The sequence below is a fragment of the Euprymna scolopes genome, chromosome 18 (genome assembly GCF_053919585.1).
Source record: "Euprymna scolopes isolate OS-2025 chromosome 18, ASM5391958v1, whole genome shotgun sequence".
Classification (NCBI taxonomy): Eukaryota; Metazoa; Mollusca; class Cephalopoda; order Sepiida; family Sepiolidae; genus Euprymna; species Euprymna scolopes.
Genome location: NC_136499.1, coordinates 112,788,469 through 112,807,125, shown reverse-complemented (window position 1 = coordinate 112,807,125; position 18,657 = coordinate 112,788,469). Strand labels below are relative to the sequence as shown.

At 34.4% G+C, this 18,657-nt stretch overlaps 1 protein-coding gene across 1 annotated transcript in view; it reads left to right on the top strand.

Annotated features, from left to right (window-relative positions):
- The window catches only part of LOC145297772 (uncharacterized), a 482,067-nt gene that overhangs the window by 449,996 nt on the left and 13,414 nt on the right, over positions 1–18,657 (top strand). The window contains exons 67-68 of the mRNA XM_080144017.1: positions 286–396; positions 3,890–4,004. Coding sequence (XP_080000143.1) covers positions 286–396; positions 3,890–4,004 — 226 coding nt within the window. The remainder of the gene's footprint in view (positions 1–285; positions 397–3,889; positions 4,005–18,657) is intronic.

The window sequence follows — 18,657 nt, the reverse complement described above, 5'->3', positions numbered from 1 at the left end:
CCCTAGATGGCGAAAAGACTTCCATTTGAATAATTTATTCCCTCAGACTGCTAGACTTTGGAAATCCCTCCCTGTTTCCAAATATAATGTGATCAGACATCTTACTACCCAACTCCTCACAGTCCTCTGCAGAGATGATCCCAATCACTAGCACCATACACTTTTGTGTGAAAATGAGTAAAAAAAACAAAAAAAAACAACAAAGAAAAATTTCATTAGCTAAGTAGTGATGGGACGTTAAAGGTCTTTAAAAAGGTTCAAAATTATTTTTTTCTTAATTTGCAGATATGTGTGATACTAGTTATTGCCAAAATGGTGCGACGTGCATCCGGGCCAAAGCATCATCTTGCCTCTGCAGCAAATACTTTACTGGAACCCAATGTGAAAATAAATTATGTGAGTATCATCATTGATTTGTATTGCTCTTTTTATTTTACTTTTTTTATCAACTATAATATAAGTAATATAAAAAGAAATATGGTTAAGCTTAAACATGGAAAAGTACAGGACTAGTTATTAAAACTGGAAAAGAAAAGGACAAGATATTCTAGTAAAAATATAATAAATTTAGAACTTAAAATATTGCAGCAGTAAGAATTGATTAAATAATGTTACATTGAATTAAAAAAAAATTATGCAGCAATATTTTAAGTTATAAATTTATTATATTTCTTACTAGAATATATTGTCCTTTTCTTTTCCATGTTTAATATTAACCATATTACTTTTCATGCTCGCATTTTTCTATTGTAATCCATGATTTTCCAGGTTTCCAATAAATTCACTTGTTCTTTGTCTTATTTCAGTCTTCCCCTCCCCCATAAACATCACATACACGTATGTAATAACAATATACGGCACTCGTCTGCTTCAATAACCCCCCCCATTATCTCCCTTTCATTCTTTCACTCTCTCTGTTTCACTTGTTACTTCTCTTTTTACAACAGCAGTGAATTAGTAGCAACACTAGTTGCTGAAGCGACGTGGTTGCTATGGAAACCAGTCATAAAAAAACGTCACTTACCTCCTTACTTTTTTTTATGATTTTGAACACCAATAAATTCATCATAACTTTTGTTTTACTGAACGAAAATTGGAAAAAAATCTTTCCCAATATAACTGATAATTGTTTGAAATCTGGTCGAAAAATGAGTGAGCGGTGAAGTTTTAAAGCAGTTCTAAATGACTAAAACTGCCACTTAGCCATATATTCAAACATGTGTGAATGATAGAATTGTTAGACTAGTTGCTATTGGTTCTGTTACGCGTTGAGCACCATCGTTTGTGATATTTAATACTACTACTACTGTTGTGGGATAGCTGGGTAAAACCACGGAATTACCTATTGTTTAATGTATCTATCTGCTTATGTGGTTAAATATAAATCCGTATTTCTAGCTATTTATTATTGATTGTCTGTATGTCTATCTAGCTAGCAAACAAGGTTGAGTCGATTCACCCAAACAATGGAAAAACATGGCTGAGACTCGTTATCAATGAGTGTTTTATCCATGTATGGATTACAATACAGAAGCCTGGCAAAATCATGGATTACAATAGAAAAATGCGAGCATGTTAAGTAATATGGTTAAGCTTAAATATGGAAAAGTAACGGACTAGTTGTTTAAACTGGAAAAGAAAAGGACAAGATATTCTAGTAAAAAATATAATAAATTTATAACTTAAAATATTGCAGCATTAAGAATTGATTATACAATGTTATAAATTGAATCAAAAAGAAAATTCGGAATGCTACAATATTTTTAATTATAAATTTATTATATTTTTTACTAGAATATCTTGTCCTTTTCTTTTCTAGTTTTAACAACTAATCCTTTACTTTTCCATGTTTAAGCTTAACCATATTACTTAACATGCTCGCATTTTTCTATTGTAATCCATGATTTTCCAGGCTGTCAATAAATTCCCAATTATAACTGAGAAAGTGATCTATAAACTGTAATAATTGTTTGAAATTTGGTCGAAAAATGAGTGAGCGGCGAAGCGTTAAAGCAGTTCTAAATGACTAAAACCGCCACTTAACCATATATTCAAACATGTGTGAATGATAGAATTGTAAGACTAGTTGCTATTAGTTCTATCTAAGTTTGTAACGATACTTTTTGTTGTTTCATCTACCAAGGAATTTGCTGTTAATTAAGACCTGTTTAATGTTTTTATGATTCGTTGAGGAATATTTTCCTGGTTGAGTCTGTAGCAGAAACAAATAGAACTCTTTTCTTGTGCGTCAGTGCCTCCCCTGACTGTGCGATATGGCACATACTTACCAATCAGAGGCATAGCACAGGGACCTACCATTTAAAAGAAAAAGGACAAAATAAACCAGTAATAATTTTTTAAACAAATTTTTCATCGAACGAAAATAATTAAATTGCGAGACGAAAATCGTGTTTACATAATTGGCGCTTTAAAATAACGTTCCCATGTAGTAGACATTCCGAACGTGAAAAAATACCCGTGTTTAATGAATCTAGCAAAAATCAACTAATGGTCAGATTTTCGTGAAATTTTCGATACTTATCCTTTTTAATGGGAAATACCCCAACCATTCAAACTTTTGAAATTTATGTTGTAATGCCTATGGATTTCCATCAATCGCTTAAAAATAATTTTCTTTCTGAAAATGGAATTACTTTATCAATTTATATGAAATGGCGACACTGAATAGGCCACACTGAAACGTACCAAACCTCTCACATGGTTAGGGTTTGAGAGGAGGGAAATATTGAGGATCAATAGCAACACGCAGAACTTGACTGAAAGGGAACAGGAAGTACTGGAAATGCGAATAAGGATTATTGTCGCTCAAATTCTATCAACAAGAACTCAATTGTAAATAGCTGAGATCAAGCGAAGTGGAAAGTGCTAGAATTCTGTAGAAATCTATTGTTACGGATCTCCTGCTGCAACCACCGTTTTTACCAGGGAGTGTTTTTTTACTTTCAGGAAGGTAGAAGCAAAAGCATGTTTTCTTTTTTGAAAAGCGGATTAAGTACTAAGTGTACTTTGGCATACAAAAAATGCCTGAACAACTCCATCGTCATTACTCAGTAGAAACGCTTTAGCAATAAACTAATCTCTTAAGAGAAAGTAACACCTGAATAAGTGGACCACATTAAGACAAAGCAGAAGCATTACCTCAGTCCAATACTAACATATCATGAGCTAGTATAAACCATTGTTGTTACCAGAGAATAAGCAGTGATAAACTTTTGAGAACTCCAAGTCAATCAATATCGATCAATCAATAAGGGTTTTATCATTCAATGAGAACCCCCCCCCCTCACTGGACTTTAGCCATCTATCTCTGTCCCAAGCTATCCGCTACTATTCTCATGAATGTTTAGCGGGGGACCATAGATTGGAGCTCAGACGAGCACTTGCCATGAAAATAACGATAAAGCAGAGACAGGCTCGTAACGTCTCTTCTGTGGGAAAGAGGTTGCAGGGAAGAGAAAAGGCCATCCCCTACTAGGCTATAAAGTCTATTTTGAACTCCGTCAAGGCAGAATAAGGTCTTTCTAGTAGCTCCTGCCCAGATATGGCAACAGTACTCCATCCTTGGACGAACTTGACTTTTATATAGATAGAGAATCGCATCAGCAGTGAGATATATACTGGAGTGGTAGAAGGATCCCACCATTTTTTAAACAGCCTTGGCAACAGATTTGATGTACGTGTTCCATTTCAGATCAGGAGTAAAGGTCAAACCCAGAAGCTTGTCAAAACATGGAACTTCCCCAACATGAGAGCCATTTATTTCAATTGATGCCAGATGGGGGTCAGAGCGTTGATGACGTAAAGATTCGGAGTATATAACATAATACACCAATTAATATGAATGTTTTTAACATTTTTTTTATTGCAGCTGCAAAAGACCTTTCCAGTGATAATACTAACGTGATCATCGGAGCTGTTGTTGGTGTCCTGGCTGTGATCCTTATTCTTATTCTCATTGTGACTTACGTATGCGTGCAAATGAGGTAAGGTATACTTATGGATTCGAATATTTCAGTCAGCTACATCACCAATCATCCTCACACTGGGAGAATACGATATAAGCTTGTTGATAGTGAGGGTCAGTTACAAAAATTTGTTTCCTCAGTAATCTTTAATTCAAGAGGTAAAATAGTCAAGAGATGAATATCGCAAAAACTATTAACTTTATAATTTGGGGGGTCATATTTATCTGGGTTTGTTTGGTGGCATTAAACGATCTTTTAATCATAAGATTTTAATAGAATTCGATTTAATTAGGTGTGTTGGCGGATATGAGGAGGAGGCTCAATTTGGAAGTGCCAGAAGAAACAAGGATAATACATATCCCAAGGCTCTTCAAATTAAATTTGTTAAAATTTGGCGGTATTAAGTGTTTGTTACGATTCTGATTAGAAATATTGTAGAGTATATGGGAACGATTATGTGTATCTTCCTACAGTATGTCAGTATGGAGCTTCATGACAAATATAAAATTTGGACAAAACTTTGAAAACTATAGTGGCTTCCTTCAGTCTTGACAGACTATGGATACCCACTGTAAGGGTGCCTGCGCGTGAAATTTTTGTGGCAAGATTTTCACAATCTCCAACCACACCTCCCCTGAGTTGACATTGTTAAATACCAGTGACAAGTGGAGGTTCAGAACGACTGGAAACAATGCCGAGATAAGCGGAGAGCATATACAGCACCTGGAAGTCCTAAATGGTCATCTAGTACTAGCCAGGCTCAAAGTTGCTTAACTTCAGTGATCTGACGAGAACCAGTGTATTAATGTGATTATGCTGTATTTTAAAACCGTACATGTTTATCATCATCATCATCATCATCATCAATAGTAATAGTAGCAGCATTAGAAATTTAACTCCCCCCCTACTCTTTTATGGTACATTCAGTATGCCATGTGTACTTCATGCCAAATTTGGTACAATTCTTGTAGTAGTTTTGGAACCCCTAAGTAACGAACAAAGAGAAATTTTAATACAATTTTTTCCTATTATGTTGTACCTAACATTTGGTGTTGACTACATCATAAGAGTATTTCGCTCTGCCATAGATTAGTCTGTTTTCAAAGTATTTGTTGACGAGTTCACCTTCCATTTTCATATTGGCATGAATATAATTTGGCTCGGTTCCTTTCAAAAAATACTTCTGTAAAAGAAAACTTTTAGAGGGAGATTTGTTCCCTTACTTGTCGAATATTTTTATATTCCGCCAGACATAAGATACTCTTAAATATATTTTAATTCATGCAGATTACATATTCATTTATTATTATAGCGACAATTCTCTATTGGTTATTATATTGTACCTAATATATAGTAGTGAGATCGAAACTAAAAAAAATGTATATATGACTTGGGTGTCATCAGCTAATATCGAAACTAAAGCATACAACTCTCCACTCTCATTCCTTAGCGTCTGAGCTACACCCATATGCATAGAGATATAAATAGAAAAGGATGAGGAATTAATAATTGTGAAATTATCAATCACGTTTTCATGGAAACATAACAAAAGCATGTTCATATGTACGATCGTTTCGAAAACGATATCCTTTTATTGATTTAATGAATATTTATGTTTCCTCCTATGAAAACATGATTGATAATTTCACAATACTCAGAGCACAGCACCATTAAATATATCTTACTGAGGCTTTGCTCATATCTATCACACTCTATAATCTATATATATAAAAGTGAAAATGTATGTATGTATGTATGTATGTATGTATGTACGCTTTTCCTCGATGTCCACAAAAGGCTTCTTTCAGAGAAGCGCTCGCTCGCTTCACAACTTCTTAAAACTTTTTATATCATCTATAAATTGTAATATCTCACACTTAACCACGGAGCTCGCCTGTCTATTTAATTTTATTGACTTTCAAACGTTAATTATTCGACATTTCCCACATCGGCTCGCGTTACATTCGGTTTTCGGTATAAACAAAAAGCAAAACTCGACTCTAATTACTGGCCGAAGGCCACACTGGCCTGCGCGCCCTCCGGGGCCCGGGCGACAAGATCAAAGTGTAGTATCTGTTCCGACAGATACTGCAAGCAAAGACCAGATGTGGGGGCAACTCCACATGCCTGACCTTTAACCAGCTCTCATTTCCCACCTCTCGGGAGCTGGTCCCCTTTTTCCCTTCCCCCTCCCTTCACTCCTCACATTAAAAATTGGCCTTGTGCCTAATTTGCTCGGTGGGGGAGCAAATAAATACCTACTGGCCGAAAGCCAGTGGTCTCTAGAGAGCTAAGTAACGTTTGGTCAATGACGACTTCGTCATATCAGACGGTAGCTTTCATTTCGAGACGAGACGCTCCCCCTAATAAACAGGGAGCGGGTTTTTAAAAACAAACCGATTTATTGACCTCATTAAAAACTGTCCCGCACAAAATGCTAACTGCTGAATACCTATTGCCGTCACGTCAATCAAAAATGCGCACCTGCTTTTTTTTTCACACTTTACTATTTTCCAACTGCACGTCAAAGCTTCATTTTTTTTTCACAGGCACCTGTTTTTTTCACATTTCGGGGTTTTTTCACACACACCTACAAACACCCGGGCAACGCCGGGTACCCTTCGCTAGTCTATATATATATATAAGCGAAAATGTATGTATGTGTGTATGTTTGTGTGTCTGCTAAAAACTTTCGACAGACGGAACAAAAATTCACAAACCTGGTCTCATATGAAAGCCCCATCCTTCGCCTGACAAATATCGAAAAATTGGTCAAAAACGTTAATTTTTTCACCCTGAAATCAACAATTTTCTACAGGGGGGGGGTCAGCAAAAACCGTCCTCTCATGACGAGATCAGTACTACGCATGCGTCAGACAACGTCGTAACCTGATTTAGTTTAAATATTTGATGAACTGACACAATTTCATGTACGTTGTGTTAGCTCATTTGGTTAGAGCATTGGGTCATTATCTAAACGTTTTGGGTTCGAATTGTGGTGTGAGATGTCTTTTTCTTTTTTCGATTTTTTTAAATTTTGATATTGAAGCAGGGTTATTTAAGCCATTTTTCACGTAACGTTCGTTTTTCTGTCTTTTTTTTATTTTGCTTATTCTTAGGTTTTCATTAACACCCCCACCCCTGACGACCACACACACTCAAAAACACCCGGGTACTCACCGATTTTTTAAATTTTAATATCGAAACAGGCTTATTTAAGCCATTTTTCACGTGTTTTTCTTTTTTGGGTTTTAATTTTCAGAAGTTTTAACGTTCGTTTTTCTGTTTTCTTTTTTGTTTTTGTTTTTCAGATTTTTACATTTAACATCGTTCGTTTGCCTTACGTTAGTTTCTTTTTTACTTCGCTTGATTAAAACATAAGAATAAGCGAAGTAAAAAAAATAAATAAAAAAAAACTAACGTAAGGCAAACGAACGTGGCCTGAGATGAATGTTGATTTGACAGTTGGAGGTTAAGAGCAGTTTTATGGAATACTCGTCCCAGTTTTATTACATTTTCACCCCAAACAAGGCAAAGTGCCATTTTGAAGTAGGGGGCTACCATCAGGGACATAAGTTGCAGGGATATTATGAAGGGAGATGAGTAGCAAGATGTCTGTTCACATTACATTTGAACTTCTGCATGTCAGTGCAGTTAGGAAAGCAGAATCCCGGAAAGGAGTTCCAAAGTCTAGCAGTTCTGGGAAAGAAACTATTGGAGTAGAAGGCTCTCTTACATCTAGGGATCTCTACAGTGTAGGAGTGGGATTTAGCTGCTAGTCGAGTACAAACTGCCAAAAAAAAAAAAAAAGGAATAGTTGAAGAAGGGGGCTATTATCAGGGACATAAGTTGCAGGGATACTATGTAGGGAGTTGAGCAGCGAGATGTCCGTTCACATTACACTTGAACTTCTGCATGTCAGTACAGTTGGGAAAGCAGAATCCCGGAAGGGAGTTCCAAAGTCTAGCAGTTCTGGGGAAGAAACTATTAGAGTAGAAGGCTTTCTTACACCTGGGGATCTCTACTCTGTAGGAGTGGGATTTAGCTGCTAGTTGGGTTTGTCAGAGGTATTTACGTCGATGGGGATACAAGTGCTTGCAGTTCGTCAGAGCATCCACCATTAAAATACGTGTAGAACAGGCAGAGGGATGCAACATTTCGTTGATGGGACGGAAGCTGAAGCTTAGATGACAGTTCAGGACCTCGCAGGTTGGCGACTCTCTTTTGAACCCTGTCTAGGAGCAAGAGACTAGTAGCAGATGCACCAGCCCAAATGTGACAACAATACTCGAATGGTGGTCTTATAGAGGTACAAGATACTTTCAGAAATCAGTAGTTTTCTAGCATGGTAAAGAGAACCTACCTTCTTTGCAGCGGTCTTAGCAATGCTCTCAATGTAACTATTCCAACTCATGTTTCCTGTAAATGTTAGGCCGGGGAGTTTAAAAGAGGAACTTTCAGGCAATGTGTTTTTGGCCATTTCTATTGGTGGTAGAGAAGGTTTCTTGTAATTATTGAAGGAAACAAGCTTAGTCTTGGTAGCATTGAATGGAATTCTGTTAGTTTCATGTTTAAATTTACAAGATTGTTCCAAAAGTAAAGCCTCCTATTTTTTAATTAAAAAAGTTGAAGAGTTATGAAAACGGGAGTAGTACAGTAAACACGAACCTCCTACTCTAATAGTATCTTCCCTAGAACTGCTGGACTTTGGAATTCCCATCTGGGTTCCTGCTTTCTAGGCTGTACTGACATGCAGAAGTTCAAGTGTAATGTGAACAGACATCTTGCTGCTCAACTCCCTACATAGTATCCCTGAAAATTATGTCCCAGATAGTAGCCCCCAACATCAAAGTGACACTGTGCCTTGTTTGGGGTGAAAATGCAATTAAAAAAAAATCTTCAAATATCTACATGGGGAATACAACGTGGACTGTATCCAGATGCTTCTTTTAAAAGCAGATTGTAGGACTCATGGGAATTCCTTGGGTCTGTTTAAGCACACTTCTTGTCTTAAAACAGCTGCTGTTGCTAACAAGTTGGTTGGCATATGTCATTGTTTGTTTACATACATGGGCCGCGTTATGTCCCTCTCTTTCTATAAGGAGCTTATCCATCCAAGGCTAGAATATGCCACATCAGTAGAACTATAGAAGTAGTGCAGAGGAGGGCTATGAAATTGATCCCAAATTTGCATGATCTGTCCAACAAGGACCGACTGAAGCAACCTGATCTTCCAACTCTTCGAATGTTTGAGGAATACAGCGTGGACTTTCTCAAGATGCCTCCTTAGATTCCATGAACAAAGCTTCTTTCTTAGAAGTGCACGCCAGTGGAACTCTCTTCCGTCTGCCTGTTTCCCACTTGATTACAACTTGGATGTCTTCAAGTCCAACATAAACAAATTCCTGATGAACCGCCCCCTTAAGTAAGACCCTTTATCAGATCTCCATTATTAGCGATTACTACAATATTATCCCATTGATTACTGTACATGCAATAACCCTTATCCCCGAGTGGCTTCTGGCCATGATAAGTAGTGACTTCCTTGTAAAAAAAAAACAAAAAAAAAAAACAAGATTGCAGGACCCGTGGGCATTCCTTGCGTTTGGATAAGCAGCAACATCGGAAGGGGGCAGCTGGGTCTGTTCGAGCACACTTCTTCTCCCAACGTGTGGAACCAGCTGCAATAAGAAGTGGTATCCGCAGTCACTCAGTATCTTCAAAGCCAGACTAGACAAACATTGGAGGAATCACCCGCTTTGCTTTGACTATAAATCTAGAGATGATGTGTATTGAGAGACTGTGTTGTAATTTCAGATGTATAGGCCTGTGTTCCTTCTCACCGTATATTGTATTGTCTTGCATTGTAAAATATTGCTTAAATGCCGTCTAATAAATCATAAATCAACTTGCATTCAAATCAGAAATATTTGAATTTTTCAAGTTTGTGCCTATAACATGCCTCCTGTTCCCTCCCCCCAAAATCCTTTAAAATACTCCAAAGAAACTGAAATTTGAGGAATAATTTATTAATTTATGTCAAATGCACAGTTGTTAAAATTTTGTCAAAATCGGAGGTATCTGAAAATGGATGAAGCGTTTCCAGACCTTAAAATGAATCAAACTAATTATAATAAACTATCCAACACGTTAGCATGTAAAACAAATGTTAGATCAATTATCCGCACGATAAACTCGTATGCCTAGCGGCCATGTTATATTAGTTAATTTTTTATTTTGCAGCTTACCGTGTACAAAGACATGTGTAAATATATTATTTTAATAAATATTTTTATATCCACAGACATGAACATTTCGTCTTGTAAAGACTCATCAGTGTGGCTAAATACAGCTGACGTGTCAACGCCGGGCCTCAGTAACCATTGACTGTTAGGATCCAATGACCCAGCCAACATGACAACTGAGACAACTGCATTAATAAGAAGGAATCTATCAATAGTTATATTTAAGTTTCCAAGAGAATTCAAGGGACAAGATCTTGCATATCTGCTAGACAGAAACCTCATTTTCTTCATACATATACTAGACATGACCCAAAAATGTTGGATCACAATCACTATTATTCTACTTTGAAATATTTATTTGCACAAAATATAAAAATACATTATGAATAAATTAGGCACAAGGCCATTCATAAATGTGAAGAAATAGCTCGGTTACCACAATACCACATTCACTCCAGGGGCTGACCTATTTAAGATAACCCCAAATTTAAAAAAAGTTTTCAGTCGAATATTCATAAACTGTTAAAACACATTAACCCTTATCCTCAAGTGGCCCTAGGGACTTGATATGTGCTGACAGCTTTGTAAAAAAAAGCAAGAAATATATTTCTTCTTGCCAAGCTAATAGTAATAATTAGGGCTATGACAACAGCATATTCTTTTCATTGTTTTGACTCTCGAGTATATATCCGACACAGACACAGTTAATCAACCGTGAATCAAATCACTCTATATAAAAGCATATAAGATATCAACGGATACACACTCGAGAGGGAAAACAATGAAAAGAATATGCTGTTGTCATAGTTCTAGTAATAAGTTGCTGTACTTCAATATAATAATAATAATAATAATAATAATAATAATGATGATAATAATAATAATATGGGAATATTCTTGTATGGAATAGAGATACTTATTTTACCATCTATTATATAAAAGAGAAAATGTGTGTGTGTGTGTGTGTGTGTGTGTTTTTCTTCTGGGGGTTGCTCAATATCATTAGTATACCACTTCTCTCCACCGTGGCAATGCCGAGTAGCCATAGTAGTCTAGTATAAAAATATGCTTGTAGTGTGCATAGATATGCATGTGTAAATTAGATGGTGACTTTTGACAGATGCATCAGACCGTGACAAAATTAGTATCGTTAGAAAGATCAATCTCTCGGACAAAAAATATCTAAAAATAGGCCAAAAAAAGATTAATTCTGTGCTGGTCAACTGGGCCGTTTTTTTTTTTTTTTTTGTTTGTTTTTTGCAAGGGGGTGACAGTTTTTGCGTCAATATTATTTTTTGCAAATCATTCATGCCCACTGATCTCAACGTACGTTTATAAAACGTTACTTTGAAGGCCTGTGACGTCATAAGTCGTTGTGGCCGTGACAACTAATGCGTTAGTTTTTTTTTCACCTTCTTTTCCTCTTTCGTGTTACAGGTTCGAGCCTACTGCAGTTAATTTTTTTTTTTTTGCTGTCGCACGCGCGCTCACTGCTATTTTGATTGAAACATTTTTTTCCTGGGGGTTGCTCAATGGCCTTGGAAAACCACCTCTCCCCCACCCGGGCAATGCCGGGTAGCCATGCTAGTCTAGTATAAAAATGTGTTTGTAGTGTGTATAGATATACATGTACATTACATTACATTAGATGGTGACACTAAAAAGAGAGTTAATCTTTCTCTAAAAGGACACAGATAGGTCAAGAAATATTAGTGAGTTTACATGAACATAGAGTTGGGCAAAAGGAATACATTGATAACTAGAAGGGAGAGGGTAGTTGATTTGTTCAGTTGATTATAAAATTTGTCTAATTACGACCAAACAGATTTTCTTTCTTTTGAAATATAACTCAATTCCAGAACTAAAGCATATTTTCAAACTAACTAGCAGGATGCCCCATGTTGTTCAGTCATAAAGTACGCTTACATATGAAGTTTTAATTCATGCAGATTTCATATTTATTATTATTATTATAGAACCAATTCTCTATTGATTATCATATTGTACCTAATATTTAATAGTTATTTCAAAAGTTTAAAAAAAAAAGGAAAAATATAACTTGAGTGTCATCAGCTAGAAAAGCAACCAAATCATATATGCATATCAAAACTTTAAAAATTAACATAGTTAAACGTATAAATGTATATTTACGCATGCATAGAAGATGTACATTGAGTTGACTTACGCCTGCCAAGTTCAAAATTAAAAATTTTGACCACTTAGCAGTCATTTTACTATTTTTGCTAAAAACAGAACTGAATTTGTTCCACAGATCTAAATCCTATATATATCAAGTTTCCAGTATGTAGACCAAAAATTGACGGAGTAGTTTGGTAGAGACCATTCCGCACACATCAGACAAAATATATAGATAAGACCACTTGTGACCCAGTATTTGTTCTACATATACCATGAAATATGAAAAATATATATATAAATATTAAATATAAAAAAAAACTTTTGGAATTTAAATATGAAGGACAAAGAAAGAGAATAGAAAGTGTAGAGAAAGAGTAGGAGGGAAAAGATGGCTGCCATATGAAGACAACTTAACAGTTCCATAACTATTTCGGAATTTCAAAATGGTTATGAACATCTTAGTTTTTAAAGTAATTTCATCATGCGATAGTAAAAGTTAGGAATAAAAGAGAAGAGTATTTATTATTATGCTAGCGGGGTGGGGGGACCGGCTTTGCCCGGTCATAAAATATGCTTAAATATGATATTTTAATTTGTCCAGATTTCGTATATATTGTCATGGAGTCGTGATTTCAAAAGTAAAAAAAAAAAAAGAAGTATTTAGATGACATCAGCTAGAATCGAAACCGAAACTGTAGCGTTCAAAGCTGCTGGTGTTACCACTGTACCAACGTGACACTCAGATAAACTGATTAAAAATTAAAAATAAACTAAGATGAATGTATAAGATGTTTAACGATCTTTTCAATTGATATGATTATATGAAGTTTCATGTCTGTAGACCAAAAACTGACAGAGGAGTTTGGTAGGCAAATTCTTTAAAACAAATATATATATGCATACATAAATACGATGAGAATAATGGAAATAGTATTCCGACAAAATAAAGAAATAAAAAGAAACAAACCGAGTTATGTGTTCATCAACGTTTCGTCTTTATTTCGAGAAATGATGAACTGAGCATTTCTCGAAAGTCTCGAAATAAAGATGAAACGTTGATGATCACATAACTCGATTTGTTCCTTTTTATATCTCTATACATAAATATATATAGGAAGAAGTTTGTTTACTATAAGCTTTTTACGCAAATATTACGCAAGTATAAATCATGTAGAATATCTGCATGAATATAATTACACGTAATGGTTAACTAAAGATGATCATCCTATAAGAAAATTGAAAAAAAAAAAAAAACTAATAGGGAATTAATTAAAATAAATGTTTAAAGGAATATGCAAATTAGCTCGATCTTTTGCAGATGAATAGAATTCCACGACTCATATATAAGAAAGTTGTATTTTCTTTTTAAAGAAATAGAAAAAGGCTTGCTTTTTTTTCTATTATTCTTGGCCTCTGGGCCAAGATTAAAGTGTAGTATCTGTTCGATGCTACACTTAAGTTAATTTGTCTCAATCAACGGAGGGAAATCTTCTATACTGAAATAATTATTATTTTTGGTCCCTACCAGAGTGCCCCCTTTGCCTTTTTTTTTGGGGGGGGCTGGTTTTCCCCTACATTAAAAACGACCTTGTGTCACATTTTGCTTTCATGGGGAAGCAAATAAATACCCAATAAATAGAAAAAAGAGTATTCAATGTGAATATCAATACACACACACACACACACAAAAACAACTTTATAGATTATCTATGACGGCTGGTTCAAAAATCGACGTACACCAAGATTGGGAATTTACATTTAAAGGAAAGAGGCAGAGAATAGAAAATTGAAGGTGCAGTGAGAGAGTAGGAAGGAAAAGACGGATATATATATATGTATACTAGCAAAAGTACACGCCGTTGACTGGGTTCAAAAACAGCCTACAGAAAATGGACTCTGATTTATGAAAGTATGATAGGTTATGAAAAGGAGGGGTTGTAAAGAGATAGCTTCGGATTTGGGGGTATCAAAACCAAAGCAAAATATGATGAAAGTAAAAATAAAATAGATAAACCCCATAATTTATTATACCATACCTGTTCACACTGAAACACTTATCAAATATTCTGTGGGTCTATATTAAAAAACCTTGTTAAACTTTGTGACATATTTCCATTCTATGGAGGTCAGGCGCGAACGAACACCCCATAATTTTATTATACCATATTTCTTCAAACTGAAACATAATTATCAAAGTATACTTACGCAGATAGATATGAAAAGTCTTTATTAAAGTTTGTGCCTATTTCCATTCTATGGAGGCCAGGCGCGAACGCAGACCCCACAATTTTATTATACCATCCCTATTTAAGTTAAAACATACTTATCAAAGTATTCTTATGTACATCTATATAAAAAACACTTGTAAACGTTTTTTTTTTTTTAATTTAAAATTTTTTTTATTTACATACTTTGTGGACCAGGCGCGTATGCAGACCCAACAATTTTAATGAATCATCATTATGCCAGATCAAACATACTCATTCCTGTGTCTCGATACATCTTCTATCATTATATGTGATCAGTTTTCTATAATAGTCAACCATATAGGAGCCTATTCGTGACCACACACACACACAGACGTTCAACTTATATATATATATATATATATATATATATATATATATATATATATATATATAGGAGGACATCTCAAGATTTGCATAAATATTTTGATATTCCCAAATGTTTACGACCATTTCAATTTTTAAAGTAATTTCATCAGATGATGGTAAAAGTTAGGAATATAAGAGAGACGTATTTAATATTGTATCAACTATGACGGCCTGACCAAGTACATGGTTCGAAAATCGATCTACACCAAGTTTGTATGTAAACTTTTACTGTTTTGATATTTGATTGAGTTTCATGTCCATTTATTTTTCTTCTTCTTCAAATTCTTTGAAAACCATTAAAGGTAAGTCAATATTTACTTCCTCGCATTAAAAAAAAATAAAACTCACCTGGATTTTTTTGGAAAACTAATATTTATAACAACAAAAACTGGCTCAAGGCCATTTTTTTTCTCAGTTCATTATTTAAGGCTCAAAATCAAAGTGGAACAAAAGCAACAAGGAGCATTTCCAAAAAAATCAGAAGAAAAAAAACTAGTTGTATCTGAAAGTAAAGAACTCTGCTAATGGAATACTGAGAACTAATTAAAATAATTACATTTTCTTTTTTTATTGTGATTGAATCGATGAATGTTTTAAAATGTTGAGTGATACTCGATTAATATTGAATTGAAAAGGGTTTGTAAACACTTAACATTTTGTAAGACGATGGAGACGGATCAGAACTCAGATATGGAGGAAGTATATTTTGATGGTGAAGGTAATGGATTGTCAAGAAGTTTTGTTATCTTAGAGTCAGAGTGGAGCAGACGCTAGTGTGATTGCAAGAGGTGGAAATGGAGGAAGTACGTTCAAGAAACTTCTGCTATCTATAACTATAAAAGCGAAAATGTATGTATGTATGTATGTATGCGTGTTCGCTTTTTCTGTGTGTCTACAAAAGGCTTCTTTCAGAGAAGCGGTCGGTCGGTTCACAACTTTTTAAAACTTTTTATATCACATACAAATCGTAATATCTCAGTTAACAACGAAGCTCGCCTGTCTATTTAATTTGCTCGATTTCGGGAAGATAAATATTCAATATTTGTCGCTCGCCGCATGTGGGTTAATCTTTTTCCTATAACATCTTCAGGGGGAAAAAAAAAGCATTCAGCAGTAAATGAATACTATCCCGCAGTCAAAACTTGACCTCATTTAAAACGGGCACCTGCTAAATCCGACTAATTGAATAAATTCAAACGTGTTTCTGTTAGCATCTCGCGGTGGGGCAATGGTTAAAATCGCACGCTTTTTTTTTTTTTTTTTCCACACTTTAATTTACAACTTTGCCTCAAGGGTTCGGGTTCGATCCTCATACTTACCTTTTTTTTTCAACCCCCCCCCCCCAAACACCCGGGCAACGCCGGGTACCCCTCACTAGTTATTAATAAACGGAGCATTAGCACTGTCAACAAAAGGAACAATCAATTAGACATGTGTACACTGCGTGATGATGCATAAAAATGAAACCTTGTTAGTAAACACTGAACATATTGTAAGACAAAGACAAACGAGAACTCAGAAATCATGAATAGATGGAGCAAATTCAAGGAACTTTTGCTATTATTAACCAACAGAGTATCAGCACTATCAACCGAAGGAACAGTCAATTAGACATGTGTACACAGTGTGATGTTGTATGAAAGTGAAACCTTGCCAATGAGGGTTGAGGACATGTGCTGCATGGAGAGAAATATGAGAATGATACAATGGAGGTGTGGTGTGAGTTTCTCTGCATGCAACACCTGTCCTCAACCCTCACTGGCCAGGTTTTACTTCATGCACGTGCCTGATTAACTCAAGGCCATTTTTTGGCGGGTTCGTCATTTAAGCTCAATTCAAAGTAAAAAAAAAAAAAACAGCAACAAAAATTTAGAAACAATAAAAAAAAATGGTTGTGTGTTGGATCTACAACATCAGACAACATCGGAAAGGCATCCATCACTCTTTCAGAATTGTCATGTGCACCGCATGGACAGTGGAAGAATCCCAAAAGACATTTTCTATGGTGAACTAGTGTGTGTGTGTGTGTGTGTGTGTGTGTGTGTGTGTGTGTGTGTGTGTGTGTGTGTGTGTGTGTGTGTAATGGTGAGGGTGTTATGTATATAAATAAATGTCTTAGATGTAAGTATCTATTTAGCTCAACATCCCAATTCTTTCCTGTACAGGAACAAGAAATCATTCCCCTCTCCCTCCACGGGGTAATAATAAATAGCTAATTCGTAAAAGATATTCTTAGAGGCTTCTTTGTTATTATGTTTAATTTGATGGCATTAGTAGAGTTTTCTTTTTCCAATACATACCAAACAATGCAAAGCATTAGCTAAGGTATATATGAGTCGGTGTGTGTACATGTGGCCAGGTGTGATAATGTGGATGTGAAGCGATTCAGTAGACTCTAGTAACTTCACACCTACTTGTGAAGTCTTAAATCTGTAGCTAAACATACCACCACCTAGATACGATCATGTGTTAAAAAAAAAAGAATTATATCTATTAAAACTGAACTTTGCTTAAAGATTGAACAGCGTTTTATTTTGTATAACAATTGTATAATGTAAGAAAACTACTTATCATGGACAAACAACTGGGTTTTTTTATTGTACTAAAAATTTAACAATGCTTTATAATGTACTAAAACGTTTTCATTAAGAGTGTTTATACTGCACTAAAAATGTTTACTATACTGAAAACAATTTTATACTAAATATTTCATGTTTTATACTGTATTAAAACTGTTTAATATTATACTAAATGATTAATGTGTTTTACTGTATTAAAACTGTTTTATATTGTATTAAATAATTAATGTTTTATACTGAATTAAAACTGCTTCATATTGTACTAATAAGATATTGTTTTATACTTACTGTATTAAAACGGCTTTATATTATACTAAATAGTTAATTTTTTATACTGTATTAAAACGGCTTTATGTTATACTAAATAGTTAATTTTTATACTGTATTAAAACGGCTTTATGTTATACTAAATAGTTAATTTTTTATACTGTATTAAAACGGCTTTATGTTATACTAAATAGTTAATTTTTTATACTGTATTAAAACGGCTTTATGTTATACTAAATAGTTAATTTTTTATACTGTATTAAAACGGCTTTATGTTATACTAAATAGTTAATTTTTTATACTGTATTAAAACGGCTTTATGTTATACTAAATAGTTAATTTTTTATACTGTATTAAAACGGCTTTATGTTATACTAAATAGTTAATTTTTTATACTGTATTAAAACGGTTTTATATTGTACTAAAACTGTTTTATCGTGTACTAAAGATATTGACAATATTTCATACTGTACTAATACTGTTTTATGCTGTGTGATCTGTTTTATACTATACTAGTTATTTGAATTATAAATTCATTTGCAAGTTGTTTTTTTAATGTCATTTTAACTGTAAAATAATTACCAAATAAACTAATTACATTTGAAAGCATTGGTTGCATGCTTAAGAATAAATAACGTTGCAAAAAGTCACATATGAATAAATATATTTTATACTTATTTGCATCTGTTGAATCTTTGTTTTTTTTTTTTATTCTTATCAAAGAACATTTTTAATATGTGTAGTTTTTAAAAGTAAAAAAAAAAATTAATTATAATTTAACTGAAATAAGAATTGATGATTTATAATAAAACTTTCGTTTTCAATA